Source organism: Phlebotomus argentipes, unplaced genomic scaffold (assembly GCF_947086385.1).
Source record: "Phlebotomus argentipes unplaced genomic scaffold, Phlebotomus argentipes genome assembly contig_5, whole genome shotgun sequence".
In the NCBI taxonomy this organism is placed as follows: Eukaryota; Metazoa; Arthropoda; class Insecta; order Diptera; family Psychodidae; genus Phlebotomus; species Phlebotomus argentipes.
Genome location: NW_026776165.1, coordinates 11,737,117 through 11,753,995, shown reverse-complemented (window position 1 = coordinate 11,753,995; position 16,879 = coordinate 11,737,117). Strand labels below are relative to the sequence as shown.

The 16,879-nt window shown below is 45.2% G+C and overlaps 5 protein-coding genes across 5 annotated transcripts; 3 read left to right on the top strand and 2 right to left on the bottom strand.

The window, feature by feature from the left end:
- Positions 1-3: 3 nt before the first annotated feature.
- LOC132256022 (transcription factor SPT20 homolog) lies at positions 4-3,206 on the bottom strand (the record flags this gene model as incomplete). Its single annotated transcript, XM_059752201.1, has 3 exons — positions 2,899-3,206; positions 2,319-2,626; positions 4-1,362 (listed from the first exon to the last, which is right to left on the bottom strand). Coding segments are annotated over exons 2-3 (1,653 nt in total), but the record flags the coding sequence as incomplete, so codon positions are not given.
- A 184-nt stretch (positions 3,207-3,390) lies between these two features.
- On the top strand, positions 3,391-4,530 carry LOC132255394 (galactosylgalactosylxylosylprotein 3-beta-glucuronosyltransferase I). Its single transcript, XM_059751400.1, has 2 exons — positions 3,391-3,681; positions 3,737-4,530. Exons 1-2 carry the CDS (start codon positions 3,473-3,475, stop codon positions 4,455-4,457), a joined length of 930 nt encoding a protein of 309 aa, XP_059607383.1. The 5' UTR covers positions 3,391-3,472; the 3' UTR covers positions 4,458-4,530.
- An 11-nt stretch (positions 4,531-4,541) lies between these two features.
- On the top strand, positions 4,542-5,443 carry LOC132255395 (neuroglian-like). The gene is made up of 3 exons (XM_059751401.1): positions 4,542-4,969; positions 5,024-5,097; positions 5,207-5,443. The coding sequence occupies exons 1-3, from the start codon at positions 4,909-4,911 to the stop codon at positions 5,441-5,443; spliced, it is 372 nt and encodes a 123-aa protein (XP_059607384.1). The 5' UTR covers positions 4,542-4,908.
- A 218-nt stretch (positions 5,444-5,661) lies between these two features.
- Positions 5,662-6,808, bottom strand: LOC132255393 (transcription termination factor 3, mitochondrial). The gene is made up of 2 exons (XM_059751398.1): positions 6,002-6,808; positions 5,662-5,939 (listed from the first exon to the last, which is right to left on the bottom strand). The coding sequence occupies exons 1-2, from the start codon at positions 6,756-6,758 to the stop codon at positions 5,662-5,664; spliced, it is 1,035 nt and encodes a 344-aa protein (XP_059607381.1). The 5' UTR covers positions 6,759-6,808.
- Positions 6,809-6,907: 99 nt separating this feature from the next.
- LOC132255392 (phosphatidylserine synthase) lies at positions 6,908-8,851 on the top strand. Its single transcript, XM_059751397.1, has 3 exons — positions 6,908-7,229; positions 7,357-7,615; positions 7,683-8,851. The coding sequence occupies exons 1-3, from the start codon at positions 7,078-7,080 to the stop codon at positions 8,541-8,543; spliced, it is 1,272 nt and encodes a 423-aa protein (XP_059607380.1). The 5' UTR covers positions 6,908-7,077; the 3' UTR covers positions 8,544-8,851.
- The last annotated feature ends 8,028 nt before the right edge of the window (positions 8,852-16,879 follow it).

Below are 16,879 nucleotides of genomic sequence, written 5' to 3'. Positions count from 1 at the left end.
CACGGGCGCCTGCACAGGCGCCGACTCCGCCTCGCTGGCGAACGATGCTGGTGGGAATTGGTTGATTGTCTGCTGCCGATGATTCACCGGCTCCTGCACGCCCGCCGTGCACGTGACGCGCGGCGGCTGGCCGGGCACCAGATGGGTGATCTTCACCCTCAGTCGTCCCTCTTCCGTGATGATCTCCGTGAACTGCTGTATGTACTTGTTAGCGTTGGCGCGCGTGCCCAGCGTGAATTGGCACGCCTCGCCGTTGCGCACATCCTCGCGATAGTCCTTGTCCACGTACAGCTCACCCAAGTACTCATTGTTGGCCGGCCGCTGGAAGATGGACAGCTTGATGTAGTACACGCGTCCGCGCTGGTTCGGCTCCACGTGGTCCGTCTCCAGGATGTACTCCTCGATAAGTTGCGGCATGCAGTCCTTGGTCTCCTTGGGGCGTTCGTACGCGCGCGCGAACTTCTTCACGCACACCTCGGCGGGCGGCGTGAGCGGCGGGAAGCCGAGGTAGGGCGACGGCACCGGCGGCTGCTGCACCACGCCGTCCTTCTTCTGCTGCTGCAGCCGGAATGCCATGGAGTTGGTGAAGGAGCTGGAGCTCAGCGTGCCGCCGGCGGCAACGCTGTTGGGCTTGGCATGGCGCATCTTCTGCCTGAAGCGCGACATGTAGTCATAGAGATCCAGGCCGTAATGGTGCGTGAACTGGTCGGTTTTCCGCTTCCTGTTGATGGAGACTTGCGTGAACTTCTTCGTCTTCCTGCGGATGTCCTTCGTGTTGAACATCCGCCGCTGGTGCTGACTGTTCACCACGTGAATCCCAATGGCCGGATTCGGGTCTAGACACAGCGGCTCCGCCGTGGCCAGCACCAGCTGGCTCTCCAGCGCCAACTTCTCCTCATACGTCCACTGGCCCTGGCTGGTCAGCGAGTTCACGTCCGCGAGGATGGTCTGGTTGGTGGGCCTGAGCAGCACATGATATGTATCACACGTGTAGACGGGAAAGGACTGCCGGTAGTCGCGCACCTCCACGATCACACATCCGGAGTAGAAGAGATTAGGACACTTGGTTTGGAAGAGGTCGACGAGCACAAGCGGCAGCGTCTCATTGTCGATACACTCGAGGAGATCCTCCTCCTCGTAAGGCCACCGGATTGTTTCCTGAATCTTCTCCTTGGGCGCCACCAGCGCCCGCCGCGTCTGCGGATTGCAGTCCATCATGTGATTGCCCACGTCCAGCACCTCCACGTCGCCCTTAAACGCCAGCGAGTAGCCCTTGTTGCCCGGATAGAGATTCAATATCAGCGTATTGAGGTTCTCCTTAGCCACCAGTTTGTCCAGCAGGAAAGACGTCTTCCGCCCAAGCTGCAGGACAACATCAAATTCCCCAATCAACATTCAAATAGCATACATTGAATAATTCCCAAAGGGCAATGAAAAAAGGGGCGGGGTAATAATGTGGGCGTGTCTCGAATGTCCCTCAAATTCATAAATATGTCTTCAGCGCCACTCACGGTAGTCAGACGAATTTCAGAGAAATGAGGAAATGAAGATCGATTTTTTGAATCTACTGAAACGGTCAAATTCGTTATACTAAAGTTAAAATCATCTTTGTGTTTATAGTGATAAAAGTTACACAAGGAAAATGTTAGATTTCCAACGTTTGGAGCTCGGAAAAGAGAAGAAAGAAAAGTTTTTGTCATTCTTGCAAAATCTTGTTAGATCCAAGACACGAACCAATTCAAGATATCAAGATTTCAAGACAAATCCGATAATGATGCGAAATCTTGGTATTGATATTAATTTATCTCAGCCGGAATTGACGCTCCAAATCAAAGCAGAAAATTCATCATTTCGTATGCAGTTTGACTGCATTTGTCACATAATATTCCATAAACGTGAGATAGAAAAGACCAAAGGGTTATAATGAAATACAGACTTACAGTTTCACCGGTGAAACTTCGATGGATACTCGTTGGACAATTCGCCCGACTACCGCTAGTGGCGCTAGAGTTCAAAACAAGATTTTCTACACTTTAAAATCCAATATCTCACGATTCACGCAGTGTATTTGAATAAAATTTCAGTATGATAGAGGCAAGGATGAGACGTCACTAAAATGCGGTCGTGTGTGAACCGATATAAAGCCGGAAAAGTGGACGTTTAAAGTTCGAAGGCGCGGACCTTCTTCACATAATGCATCATATTTCTTCCTCAATTTAGGACACTCCCCGATTGGGATGTTCTGCCAAGGAGTATTTTTCTATAGAACATCCTTATCAGGGAGTTTCTCTCTCTGCCCAGAATCTCTCTATACTCACACTGGTGTGCTGAAAGTCTGTGTCCTCCGCCGACAGCTCGACGTAAAGCTCTCTGAGTTTGTCGAAAATGTGGAAATTGGAATTTTTATTGCCCGCCTCAGTCCTCTGCTTTCTGTCCGGCGACTCTTTCAGCACCTTCTTCGACTTTTTCATTTTCTTCCTCGCCGGACTGCCGTGCAGCCTGTCCGGGGGCGCATCCGGAGGCAGCTCCATGAGTGTGGTGACTCCGTTGAAATTCACCGTCACCGCCTCGGGATACTTGGTGGTCTCGTGAGCAAGGTTCTTCGACTCCATCCGCTTCTGCCTGCCTGCAATGGGACACCACACATGATCTGGGTTATTGGGGGCCACTTTTGGACGCATTTTGCTTTTTTGGAAAAGTAGATCACGGCTTTCGTGACACTGTCAAAGTCAGCGCGCGGCCTTCCGCCTCGGAACATCTTCCTTCAGCCCCCATCCCAGCACTCGCCCGACGCCGCCCCATGAGCGCCCCCCTGCCCAGCACCCTGGCGCCCCCCAAAGCGGACAACTGGCCGTGCGTGAGTGAATAAATATGGCATAAAAAGTGAGTCTACTAAACTGTTATTAATGTCCCCCCGTTGACATTTCACATTGAGAAACTTTCTCCAGTTCGTTGCTGGTGCAATTGTTCGATAAACAAGGAAACAGTCTCACAAGAATTCACAGTTAACTGACTACATCAAAATACACTAATTTCTACAATATTATGCGAAAGAAATGAGGAAAATTGTAGAGTCGCAGGAGGAATTTTGTTTCTTCTTCTTCTTCCCACTGACGTGCCACTGACGGCGATGCCAAACTGTTATACGCCGGTGGCGCTGCACCGGTGTCGCGGAAAAAATCTAGCACGAACGAAAGTGGAAAATCCAAGAGAGAATGCAAATCATTGGCAGAATATCAAAGGAAAATGATATTCATATTGCGAGAAGAGACCCAAAATCCGAGATAGAATTGTCCTTTCGCGCGCGGATTTTGAATGCGCACAAATTCGACTATCAGCGCCAATATTTCAGCACCGGCATTTTTGCCCACCTGAAATGTCATTTGACTTTTTGTTTATCCGCCAACTGGTCCAGGAATCTCCAGTTGCAGAGATTAACTTCTTGGAATATAATGTGATTGTGAGCTGTGAAATGTTGGATTTTCGCAGGAAGTACGTCTACTCCTTGCTGGCCATCGTGGCGGTGTTTTTCCTCCTCTATAGCTTCCTCAAAAGCACTTTGAAGTGCGACCGTGAAAGTAGCCCAATTGCCAGCTCTTCAGAACTCTTGAGTGGCTCCAATGTGGTCTTTGCCATCACACCAACGTACTACAGGCCCGTGCAGAAGGCGGAACTCACGAGGTATGACACAGGAATTCACCCAGAATCCCTCTTGATCCTTCAATTTCTTGCGCAGGATTGCTCAAACTCTGATGCTCGTGCCATTTGTCCATTGGATCCTCGTGGAAGACGCTTCAGAGACTTCTACTCTTGTCCGGAACATCCTCACTCGCACCGGACTCAGCGCCAGAAGTACTCAGCTGCACGCCAAGACGCCGTCGAACTTCAAGCTGGGCAGGAATGATCCCAACTGGAGCAAACCGCGCGGAGTGGAGCAAAGAAACACCGCTCTGGCTTGGATTCGCCAACACTTCCAGAGCCACCCGCGCCAGGCGGGTGTCGTGTTCTTCATGGACGACGACAACATCTACAGCATTGAGCTGTTCAGGGAGATGCAGCGCATCGAGAAAGGACGCGTGGGCGTGTGGCCAGTCGGCCTGGTCGGCGGCCTGATGGTGGAGAAGCCGCTGCTGGATGCGACGCAGGAGCGCGTGGTAGGCTTCAACAGTCTCTGGCGCCCCGAGAGACAGTTTCCCATCGACATGGCGGGCTTCGCCATTAGTCTAGACCTCATTCTGGACAATCCCGGAGCCAATTTCAGCTACGATGTGGAACGCGGCTACCAGGAGACGGCGATCCTGCGCCACGTCACGAGCGTGGACAGACTCCAGCCGCTGGCGAACAAATGCCGCGACGTGCTGGTCTGGCACACGCGCACGGAGGCGACGAAGCTGGACGGAGAGAAGAATCTGAAGAAGAGTGGCGCGAAGCCCTCGGATTTGGGAATGGAGGTGTGAGGAGAGGCAAAATCAGGGTATTTTTCTGTGCAGTCGAGTGCGACTTAAGTTATTTTGTGGTTTATTAGAGAAATAATAAAGATAAGAAGACAACTTATTCTGTTGCCGTGTCGTCACTGCGAAGTGGAATCTCCAGTGCATTCATGACATTAATCAAGGTATTAAAATCGTCTGCGTTTATTCATAGATATTACTAATTTATATATTCAAATCATTGTCATATTGTTTGTTGAGAAAAAATCTCCTCTTATTTCTTTAGTCATTTCGACAGTGTCTAACCAGTTTGCCTTTTATAAACCTTAAGATTAAGAGATGGCAAAAAACTGTCTGACTTTTTTCTAAAACGTTGGGATTGAAGATTAGACTCGACAGACTAGTTATTGATGAGTTTCGTGGTTCCAGAGTCAGTATATGTTTGACTCTCAAGCGTCTCTAAAGTGAGCGGAACGAAATGAAGACGACTGTGTTTCTCCTCTTCAGCGCCATGCTTTTGGCCACTGCGAAAGCTGATGGTGAGAAATGCATTGGAGATGTAACTCAGATTTAATACAGCAAATAACTTCTAGGCGCTCCTTTGACTGATCCTGAAGACTTATCAGCGACCACAAGTGATCCTGGCTGCGTCTTGGTGTCCTGGAAGGTGAGTTCTGTCCAATAATCAACCTATTATTATTATTTATTCAAATTTAATTAGGTGCTTGTAGAAATAATCAACCTAAAATTCATGTCATAAACATCGTTTTTCTCAGGCCGTGCCTGAGGACAAACACAACGGTGAGGGATTCCATTACTCGGTCTTCTGGACCAAGGATGTCGAGTACGAGACGCATCACGTAGATGTGCACGACTGGACGCAAACTAGGTGCAAAGTGTGCGATTTGGAGCCGAATACTCTCTATCGCTTTACTGTTTTGTCTCGCAACAAAAATGGCGGAGTTGATGACGAAAGCGACAAGGAAAACTACGTGAAGGTCACATCCGGCTAGCGATTAGGAAGAAAATGAAACTGAGAGAATGGAGAGAAAAAGGAACAGTCAAAATAATTATTGCATAATTTTTTATTAAATCATCTTATCGCTATTTACTTATTTGACTCGTTTTCCTCTCTTTTTCATTCACAACGACTCCCTAGCATTAGCTTGAAGCTTTGTTTTTATCAAATCTCTATTATTCCGTGATTTCGGGCTAATGAATGAAGATTGTCTCAAAGAGTCTTCAAGAAGGCGTTGTAAGTCGAGATCGTGGATCTGGCGATGTTGAGGACGAACTCCTCGTCATTTCCCACCACGAGATTTTTCAGGGACACATAGAGATCCTTCTGGGGATCATACTGTGCTCTCTTCAAGTACTTCAGGAACTCATGCCTCTGCCGGATGCGGTATTGACGCGACAGGAGGATGTAAGGATCTCTGCAGAGGTGCTCATGGGTGATTTCCATGCTCTTGTGCACATACTGGAAGCGATCCATCAGAGAATCGTGACCTGTCAGAGATTCCGGGAAACTGATCATCAGAACAGACTGTTAGATTAACGAAAAAACATACTCATCATCCAAATCTTGGGCAGTTTCAGCAGCAGAGCCTTCACTTCCCCCTTCTCGAAGCCCATCTCTTCCTTGATGGAGAATGTGCTCTTTCTCACGTGTTCCATTGAGTACGTAACCAGCCGAGGACACAAGCAAGTCATCTGTCTCACTTCCTGGCCCGACAGCTCAAAGGTCTTCTGAAAGTATCCAAGCCTCCGGTCGATTCTCTGCGTGGAAAACATGAGCCAGAAGGGATTTTTGTTCACAATCCACGAAATTTGTTCTCTACTAAAGCGCTTCGACTCCAGATAGTTGATCCTCACGGCCATATCGTCGCAGTGCTCCTTGAAGATCAACGGATTCTTTGTGATGATGTGCCCCAGGCGATCCGGAGGGACTCCCTGATCGGTGAGAAATTGTATCACATGCTTCATGTCCCGCTCAAAGTCCAGCTTCAGCACGAATTGTGGCAGTCCCTTGCGCTTCTCGATACTGTACAGATCCACGCCTAGGTTCAGGAGTTGCTGCAGTGTTGGGGATTTGTTTATGTAGCTGGCGAAATTGAAGGTAGGCGGCAAATTGGGCGCTCTCTCGATTTCACTATAGTTCTCCGGCACACTCAACGGTGAATCATCATTTTGCGCCCGTGGCAATGCAATTTCCGTGCACAGCCGTCGACAGTACACGCCAGTGGGTCGTGTCAGTGCCCAGGTAGTGAGAATAATTCGCATTTTCACTGAATTTACCAAGGAATTTCCGCAAAACACACGTACCATAAAGAGTGTAAACAAAACAATGGGGTTATGTTTGGGGTGTTCTGACAACCGAAAACGCCGCCGGCGGCGCTCACGAGGCACCCTGTGTCGCCACCACGCGATGGTCGTCCAAAGTCCACACGCTGACAGCTATTATCATTCTCTCTCTCTCTCTCTCGCTCCCATTGAGTGCGGTGCCATCCATGAAAGAACCACCTTCAAGCGGGAGATTTTCTGGCCGGATTCCGCAGGATTTTCACGCGCCGACGAGATCTGAGTAATAGTGGAGTCTCTGGGTCGGATGAGTGACTAGTCACTAGGCGGTGAACGTGTGAAGTGCATGAAAATGAGGCGGAAAGAGAATGCGGACGCGTTCATCACAGTCAATGAACGTCCTGTGGACGATATTTCCCTGGAGTTCTTCTACAAACCACACACCATCACGCTCCTGGCCGTCTCCATAGTTTCAGCAATGTACTTCGCCTTTGTCCGGTGAGCATACACCTTCCCTCTTCGCACTCAGCAATCATAACCTCTTTCCCGATGCCCACAAAGTTGCGCTAATTGAATTGTGTGATGCGTTCTCGTTTCCGGATTATGTAATTCCGCGCGCCGGCAGCAATGAGAGCAACATCGAGGACAACATCTGGGCAGGCATCATCTGTGTCATCTTCTTCTTTCTCACCGTCTCTGTGATTGCGTTCCCCAATGGACCCTTCACGCGCCCCCATCCGGCCGTCTGGCGCATGATCTTCGGCCTGTCCGTGCTCTACCTGCTCGGCCTGCAGTTCCTCATGTTCCAGAACTACAAGACCATCATGGGCATTTTCTACTGGCTCGATCCGGGCCTCAAGAATTTCCACATCAACATGGACAAGGTGAGAAAAGGGCGATTTTCGCAATCTTCTCTCATTTGGTGACATTTCCTCTTGGTTTCTGTGGCAGGAGTACGGTGTGAATTGCTCGGACATCACGCTGGAGCGCATCTGGTCGCACGTGGACGTGTTCGCGCTGGCGCACTTCCTCGGCTGGATGTTCAAGGCGATCCTTATCCGTCACATGGGCATCCTGTGGGCCATCTCCATCATGTGGGAGATCACGGAGATTGCCTTCGCGCACCTGCTGCCCAACTTCGTCGAGTGCTGGTGGGATGCGCTCATCCTCGACGTGATGGTGTGCAATGGTGTGGGCATTTGGTGTGGCCTGAAGCTGTGCAAGATGCTGGAGATGCGCGAGTACAAGTGGATCAGCATCCGGCACATCTCCAGTACCACTGGCAAGATCAAGCGCGCCGTGCTGCAGTTCACGCCACAGAGCTGGACAGCGGTGCGCTGGCTGGATCCCAACAGCACGTACATGCGCTTCCTGGCCGTGTGTCAGCTGGTGATCTTCTGGCAAGTCACTGAGCTCAACACGTTCTTCCTCAAGCACATCTTCGAGATGCCACCATCGCATCCGGTCGTGATTGTGCGCCTCATCCTCATCGGTCTGTTCACGGCGCCGTCCGTGCGCCAGTACTATATCTACATCACTGACACGCAATGCAAGCGCGTGGGCACGCAATGCTGGGTCTATGGCGGCATCATGGTGTCCGAGGCGATTCTGTGCATCAAGAATGGGAAGGAGCTGTTCGAGCGCACGCAGGCCACTAACATCATCGTGTGGCTGCTCATCCAGCTCTTCGTCTCCGTGGTGTTCGTGTATGGCTACATGGTGTGGCACAAGTACAGCCAGTCCGAGGCGGAAGTCACGCCGGTGAAGACCAGGCGCAAGCGGCAGCTCCTGGAATCTGACAAGGACGACTGAAGAGGACAAAAGTACCAAAGACACTCTCATATCACTCCACTCGACGCTTTCTCCCGCGCTTAGTCACTCGCTTAGGGCTTTGGCACCTTCTCTTGACTCTCCTCTCCTGATTTAGCGCCGACAAACCACCGAATTTTCGCCATTCTTTTCCCACTCAAACGAAAAGACAGTGGCCTGGCACTCTTCTTCTCTCGCCGGGCGACGATTCACAGGAGGGACAGCGGAAGGTGTAACGAATTGTGTAAGCATATTTTACTCATGATGTGTAAATGATTTGGTGAATAAAATGTAAGATGAATGAGCAGAGATTGAGTGTGTTTGAACACTATTCACACAAACAAACTTGGAATCTTGCTGGAAATCATATGTTAAATCATAGAACTTTCGGTTTGTCTAATTAAAATAAGCCAGAGTGAAAAATGGCAGTTTGATGTGTGCTAAGTTGCACAGCAATGACTATTCTCGGGGGAAGTCGACGGATACACATTTCTCGTGTGTGTCTCTCGCCTGTATTTGCCAAGAACAATAAATACAATTTATGTGCGGATCCTCAGTACACACAAGCCTCAAAATCTTCGGCTGAGTGCAGTGAGTGAGTCGCGAACAATTCGCAAACACTTGAAGACTTTTCGGTGTTTCCCTGGAGACCCATTTGTAATTTTCTATGCTCTCTATCCCGAGCTCACCCATCCTCTCCGCCCCTCCCAATCATGGAACCAACGCTCGGGAGTGAGAGAGCAACACTTTTGCTCTGTCTGCAATGAAAGACGCTCAAGATCCAAAAGTTTGGTTTAGCAGCACTCTATATAGCGTGCTTATTTGGTGGTTTTCTTCGCTTCCCTCGCACGTACGCTAGCAATTATCACGCTGGTGCTTTGTTACCATCCCCAGAGAATCATATGTTGAATGTTTTGCAAGTTTAAAAGTTGCTGAGGACTCGTGAGACGCTGTAACATATTATAATTACGTACAAGGGGAAATATTATCATTTATATGACTTCATTAAGAATAGCTCAGTACACTTTCTGCCAGGAACATTTCGCCACCTTCGCCTGTGAGGCGCTCCGGCGGAGCCATCTGAAAGCTCACAGACAATGCCTAAGCTGTGATCCCACATCTGACACCAGTGCCAAAAAGTTTTCTATCGGAAATTTGGCATAATCTGCCCTTTATTCATATTCTATCACATCACAAAAGCACTCTTGCACGGTCAGTTGCGACTTGAGCCGCCGGCGCGTCTTCAGAGCGTCTTCACCATCAAAACCCACCCACATAAGACAGACCAAGGGGGAGAAAATGTGCCTGAATTCTAAATGAATGAATCAAGTTGTGAAATGCACGAATTTTCTCCATTTTACGGAAATCATTCAAGATTAAATGCAAGAATTTATGTTTTGGAGAGTATTTAGTCAATAATTTGAATCATTAAAGCATAAAAAATTATTTTTCACCTTTAAAAAATAAAAAAAAAAATCCGAATTCTGCACTAAATTGCTAAAACAAAGCATTTCCGCTGAGCTTCTCCCCACGATCTTACTATCTTTGTATTATTTCCTCCTTGAAACCAGAGTTGAAGTTTAATTCCCGGGCGAGCGCAATAATATTCAACAGTGTTCACCTCGACAATGAGTGGGGATTTTCGGGCCCTTTCCACAGACGCACTGCGTGAAAAGTGAATTAATTAAAATTAATTATATCGCATTATTGCTGTTGTTTTGCGCAAAAGTTTTATGAGGTTACACATTTTGACGAAATTGTAATCATCTCGCGTCAGAGGATGATTTCGCCCCGCACGTCAAATGACGGGTCACGAGGCTTCACAGGAGATGTTTCGTAGGCACATAATAAAATTAAGATACCATGTCGTCATTAGTTGTATGTTGGCGAGTGTATTGAGATGGCGGATGAATGTGAGGAAGGAATGGCAGTGAGTTTTAATCCTTGTGGGCTTCCTCAAGGTTTGAACTAAATTACCAGTGCATCCAGGCCAGAGAGACTCGAAACGCCCACAAATCACTTCCTCGTCATTTCCTCATTGAGTCACAGTTAATGTATTCAATTAGGCCACCGAAGCGTGTGCATTTAATTTGAATATAACACGATTACACGCTTGGCGCTGAGATGCACAAATTGCTCAGTGCAAGGATTCAATTGGGAAGCGTGAGTGTGTGAGGCCAGAAGCGGAATGCTTAACAGCTTATTCTTGCGGAAAGGAGGAGAAGAGGTTCGAATTGATCTACTCAAGTTATACTTCTTTGGATTAGGTATCCCAGGTTTAACAGATTTTCCGAAATAAATATTCTGTCAATAATTAAATATAGGAAATGATTAAGTGTTCATTTTCAAACAAACACTCTTCATAAGTGACATAAACTGTTCGTAATCACTCTTGTCGCTTCACGAAGATTAATAAAGGAGTTTTGCCATTTTAATAATTCTATTTGAATAGCAAAAGCAATCAGAGCCTCGACATGTCATTCAATATTTGTGGAATTATTGATTTTTGTCGCAAATAAAACTACCTCAACATACTCGAACGCTGCATTGTCGTTGGAATGAATGGAATGAAGGATAGATGTTCTTTTGAGATGGAAAATCCTCGCTTGACAGCGGAAATAATTAGTGGTGTCAACTGCTCTCGAAGTCATTGAGAAGTTTGCCAGATTGAGCCATCGTCATCTCTCATCGCGATTATGTTTTTCCAGCGGCTTTTGCCTCTCGCTTCGAGTGCCCATTAATAACTGACTGTGCGTGTGGGGACAAAATTGAGAAGTATGCGATGTCCGGCAATAAATTCCTACGCCATTCCTCCGACCGCGCGTCAGGACAATGGGGGCTCTTTAATGAGTTCTGCATCCCATTCCGCTGTCCATACGCGCGCTGATATTACAAATTTGAGTTCCCCGCTGAAATTCATCACGACCCCCCAGATGCTTCTGGAGTGCGGAGGACAGTGCGAAGGGTTGTGAGCAAGGGCGTAGCCGTAAATTCCCTAATCAACACCAAAAGGTTCGAATTTTACCGCTTTTTACTGTTGGACTGCATGGACGGATTAAGATCGCAACTTGGTCTTAAGACAAGACACGTGTCGTTGCGAAGTGTTGGTCTTTCTGACTCATTTATTGCTTTATCTGGTGGCCTTTCTTTTCTAGTTCCCTCAAATTTGCATAGCCAAGCTGAGGGAGACCCAGGCTACGCCCTTGCCTTTCTGTGTAACTTTCGCGCGCAATGGAGAAGCTGATGGTTCGAACTAAATGGCGCGCTCTTTGGCAACGGAAATGCGAACACGATGGCAGATAGATCGTTGCTACAATAATTGATGGCAAAAGAGAGCCTCGCTGGACACACACTAATTTGAGAATTAGTGATAGCTGTTGCACGCTGCAGGGCTAATGCACACGGTGAATAATCAATTGATGGCCAGTAATATAAATCGTAGCGTGGCCGCTGGCATTATTGAAATCGCCGGACGCACTCAGTCCACGATTTGCCCTTCTGAGCGCCACCCTAAACACACAGGGCACTCAATATCCCCAATATGAGGGAAAGGATTTCATGAGGAGTTGCAAGTCATTAGTGAAATATGGACTTTCCATTGGATATTCATGGGATGAAATTAGTTCAGTGAGTCTGAAATAGGATTTATGAAAAGAAAGAAACGTCAATTTTAGGGGTTACAAAGGTTATATTTTCTAGAAAATAGAGAATTTAGTGAATTTTTGGTCAGAAATAAAAGGGTTAAACGAAAATCATTGTTTCAATTCACCAAACAAATTATTAAATTTACTATAATAAGAGCGACATTTTCACAATAATAACTCTTAATTTGTCGATTGTACAATTTTAGCTCCTCATCAATCACGGAGACAAACCTTAATCTGAAAAAATAATGCTGTCCAAAAGCACAAAATAAATTGATCAAATACGAGAATATCCAGTTGAACCATGAAATTTAGCAGACATTTAGAACCAAACACCAGAGCGAGAGATTAAAATAACTTTAAAGGCAGGAATATATAGAGTTCGCAGAAGCTGAACAAATGGGTTTCATTTGAGAGCGGAAACATGGGGAAAATCTATTATTTAAACGAATCGTGTGTAATGCAGTGCTCTTGTCCACTTTGGACTTTTGATTTGATTTGTGTGACTCCGGAACATGAACTTTGTCCAGATTCTTCAGTTGTTCTTCACAATGTCATTGTCCATCTGCTGTGAGCTCTTGGTGTCTGCCGTAATTCAATATTACTTTTGGAGAGTGAAGTAAATAGACAAAAGGCACATTATTCACTTGCTTTCGGGACTTTTGACGGTCACTGGAAAACATTTTGCCATACAGAAATTGTGGCTTTCCTATCTGATTATGTATTTAATAGAGGAATGTGTGCATGTTCTTGCCCTCAGAATGTATGGATATTTTTCATCACTTACTTAAATTTGCACAGCCAATGGATTGACGAAGAGAGTACACAAGATCCTTTAGCATTGAGGGTTTTATTTTCACACCAGAGAAAGCGCACGGAAACGTGGTGATAAAAAGGGAGAATGCAACAGTGGCGCGAGTGATGTTATCCTGATGAAATGCGTCTCTGATGCGCTTTTATGGCGTGAACAAATATAAAGGGAAAAATTCGCATTTCTCACACGCCGCGCCAAAGACTGTGGATCAACAATAAATGTTGTATGACGAAGAGTGTCCTGCCACAATATATTCGCACACAACGATGCGAATTGGGACAGACAGGGAATGGCGACATGTGGCACAAATAGGATTCGCGCGGCAATATTGTTTTCAGGACACAAAGTGAAGCATAAACTTGGACAGAGTATTTTTGCGTTTCCGCACATCAAAAGAGCGGAGCCTTTTTCGTGCTCAAGGATAGTAATAGTTGCTGCCAATGAAATGAAACTTTGAAATGGTAGCAAAAATATGCAATTTTTAATCAGCAGTCACTGTATATTTGCATGAGAATTATATCTAGAAAATTGTTGGACTAAAAGTTACTCTATATTTGGAAAGGTCTGCCGAATAGAATTGATATTTGATAAGCTTGATGTGACTGAAATCCTTTGAAGTTGTTTCCTGGGACTTGAGAAGACCAAAGCTCGGCTCATCTGAAGCCAAACAATCTTTGTGTACAAACACGTTTTGTATGCATTCCTGCCGACAATCCTCTTTTATGGACGCCTCTAAGGACATCAGTGGTATTTGCCAATGCACACAAAGTCTGTGGAAATGTGTTTGCTGCACAGAACAAAGTTCGTACAATCGTTAATTATTTGCACAGCAACATCACCACAAAATGCCCAAGAGGACAAAGAGCGAAGATGTTGATAGAAAATGTGTAGTTTCTTGCCTATCAGACGCAAATTGCGATGCATTAGTCGATAAACGAGTGTCCTGCAAGCATCCTTATCAAGTATGGTGAACGGATGCTGAGGGTGAGTATTGTTCGGCAAAATACTCGGTGAATTGAATTTCAGGAGAAGCTCCGCATGTCAAAAGGTAATTAATATAAAGCAGTGCAACAGATTATTACCAGCTGGAGTAGGAGAAGTGCACCAAAGAGCATTACAACGATGACCAGATAAATCCGTATTCCATGATTCTTATCCTATTTACCATTTGGTCATTTTCTCATTGGCCAGGAATAGAGGCCAGAGAGCCAAAGATGAGGAAAAGCACGTGCAAACTCTGTGTTCATTAAAGGAAAACATTGTGGTGCATTTCAGATTGCGCGGCTATTTTCTCTGTGGGATTTCGCAAAAAGACTGCATGAAAATTGCTGCTGCCGAAGGACAATGAGCCTTGGGTGATGAACAGGTCGACAATTATGCTTGGAAAGTAAACACCTCACCAGATTATGGTAATATTGCGTTTTAATCACTGCATGCAGAACAAGAGCAAATGAATGTTGATACTTATAGTGGTTGCCGATGAAACAGAGCATCTTAATTATATGAAATTCGTCCTTAATAACGTTAATAACACATTGAAACCGAAGAAATGCCATTGAAAGGTGTTCTTCAACTGGAAAATTAAATCTTAAATGTTTGAAAAGAATTTCATTTGAATTTCAAAGGATTTTTGAAATTATCAAATTATGATTACCAAATTGTGAGTCTTTGGCATTCGCCACCCATTAAAATACATTTTGCGAAATGTTGAGGGAAAAGATACTTTAATTTCACGAAAATGTTTCTCAATTAATGCTCTAATAAAGAGCGCAATGATTGCAATCTGTGCTAAAGTGCGTCGAAAGAGCAGAAAAGCGCACAAATTATCACTTAATAGTCGTAGAGAGTGCATTAAAGTTTATTCTGCATCCTCTTAAACACTCCATAAAGGCTCATATTCCGTCAATTGGGGCTGTTTTTTAGCACATCAATTATGGCAACTTAAGGCTGAGCATTCAGCGTAATTGGCAAAGCTGTGTGAAACTGGCATAGTTTGCTCACAATGTTGTGTGTGAGTGGAAAAAAAGCACCACAGGAGAAACTTTTGAACCAATTGAGAATTTATGGCAAAGTTTATCCCACCATCGTGCTGTACAAAGTTAATTTTTCTACACATTTTACGACACTCACATGTTCAGGTCTATTCAGACTGAGAGCGAATGAGGCGATAAAGCTGCAGCTTGAAATGGTAATATTTCAATTTGCTCGCGAACACGGAACTTTAATTTAATTTAATTAAACAATTCTCGTCGTTTCTTCCAAGCCATTGGATTACCCAACACGAAATCACTGTTGCACTTCGACCTCAACGCTCTCGATTCTCATATGTTTTACCTCACCCCAAGCTCAGACAGAGAGGGAGAGAGAGAGAGAGAGAGAAGGGCGAGAAAGACGGTTCTTTTCTTATTAAAGCAACTTCCGCGGACGATGGGAAGCACTTTTAGCGCGGTGAAAATTAGCCAAACTGACTTTGTGAGAAAAATTATGAATTATGCAATTTTCGCACCACCAAATTACACACACACACACACAGCCGCAATGAATTGCATTCATATTCAAGTTGAAAGCACAAACTTTGTCTTCTTTGCACTCCGCAATTCGCAATTTTTCCTCCAACACTGGATTTTACATTGGATGTTTGCATAAAATTTGAATTACGATTTTTCCGAAGCCTGAGAGTTAACTAGAAAGGCGCGAAAGGATAAACCGAAATAGGTTTAGAATCGTTGAGATTCTCGTGCAACAAAAGGTGATAATTAATTAAAAAATAAAGTTATATATTCACAAAAACAGTTATTCAGAGTTGTGGAAAAAGGAAGAAAACGGGTTAAATTTTTCTAATGCTCGCAAATTGATCTTCAATCAGTTTTAGGACGCGTTTCAATCACTCACAATAGCCGTGAAGAATATCTTATTCAATTTTTTTACACTTGCAATCCATGCGACTATTGCGAAAGAAGCGAGAGAGAACGCGAAGCAAAAGGGTGAGCAAAAACCAGGCCGAACAGTTTGGTTGACTGAGGAAAATTGCTCTTAAATTTGGTGTTTACAATTTTTCATGTCAACGCATAAAATGCAAACACCCAATAAACTCCCCGTCGCGCCTTTTGCTCACTTTCGTGCGTGTGACAATATAATTTTATTGATATAAAAAAATATTTATCAAACCAAGCGTTTTTCTGCAATCAGAAATCTTATTTCAATTTAACACCCTTCAAATTCAACTGCCGTTTCCGTCGACTTTTCCACAGCACATTTTCTTGTGCCAAAACAACCCGTCCGGAAATTGCTGTCAATATTTTAAATGGAAATAATGAGTCTCTCAAAGCATGTGTGTTTGTTTATGAAATTCATTAATTAAATACAAAAAGTATGACTTGATTAAAAATTACCTCGTTTGCTACACGTTCTGCTAAAGAAAGTTCAGACTTTTGCCATACTGAAGCCTGTTAAATATTGACATCATCGTTATTAATTCAGGAACGAGAGGAAAAATTAATGGTACTTTATGATAACATGGAATTTTAGAGCATAAATAATTTATGGACATTGTCTTCCAAATTTCCTCTTTCTTTTCGCGCTACAAGTCAAGCTCGTCGATCAATTTGCCGGACAACGTGGACACTTTGCGTGGGTTGAGAAGGGAGAGTGCATAAATAATTAATGCCATTGTCTTGTACACAGCATCCAAAACACGATGCTGACCATTGTCGTTCTCGCTCTCAATAATTAGATAATGGAAAATCCATTTTCTTCACCTCCTCACCAGACAATATTTCGCATCCTTCTCGGCTTATCACCGCACACATTTTGTGGTTCGTTCGAGGGATCATGAGTGAGAGGATGTGTTAACCCCTTAAGGACGGTGGCGAATTAAAATA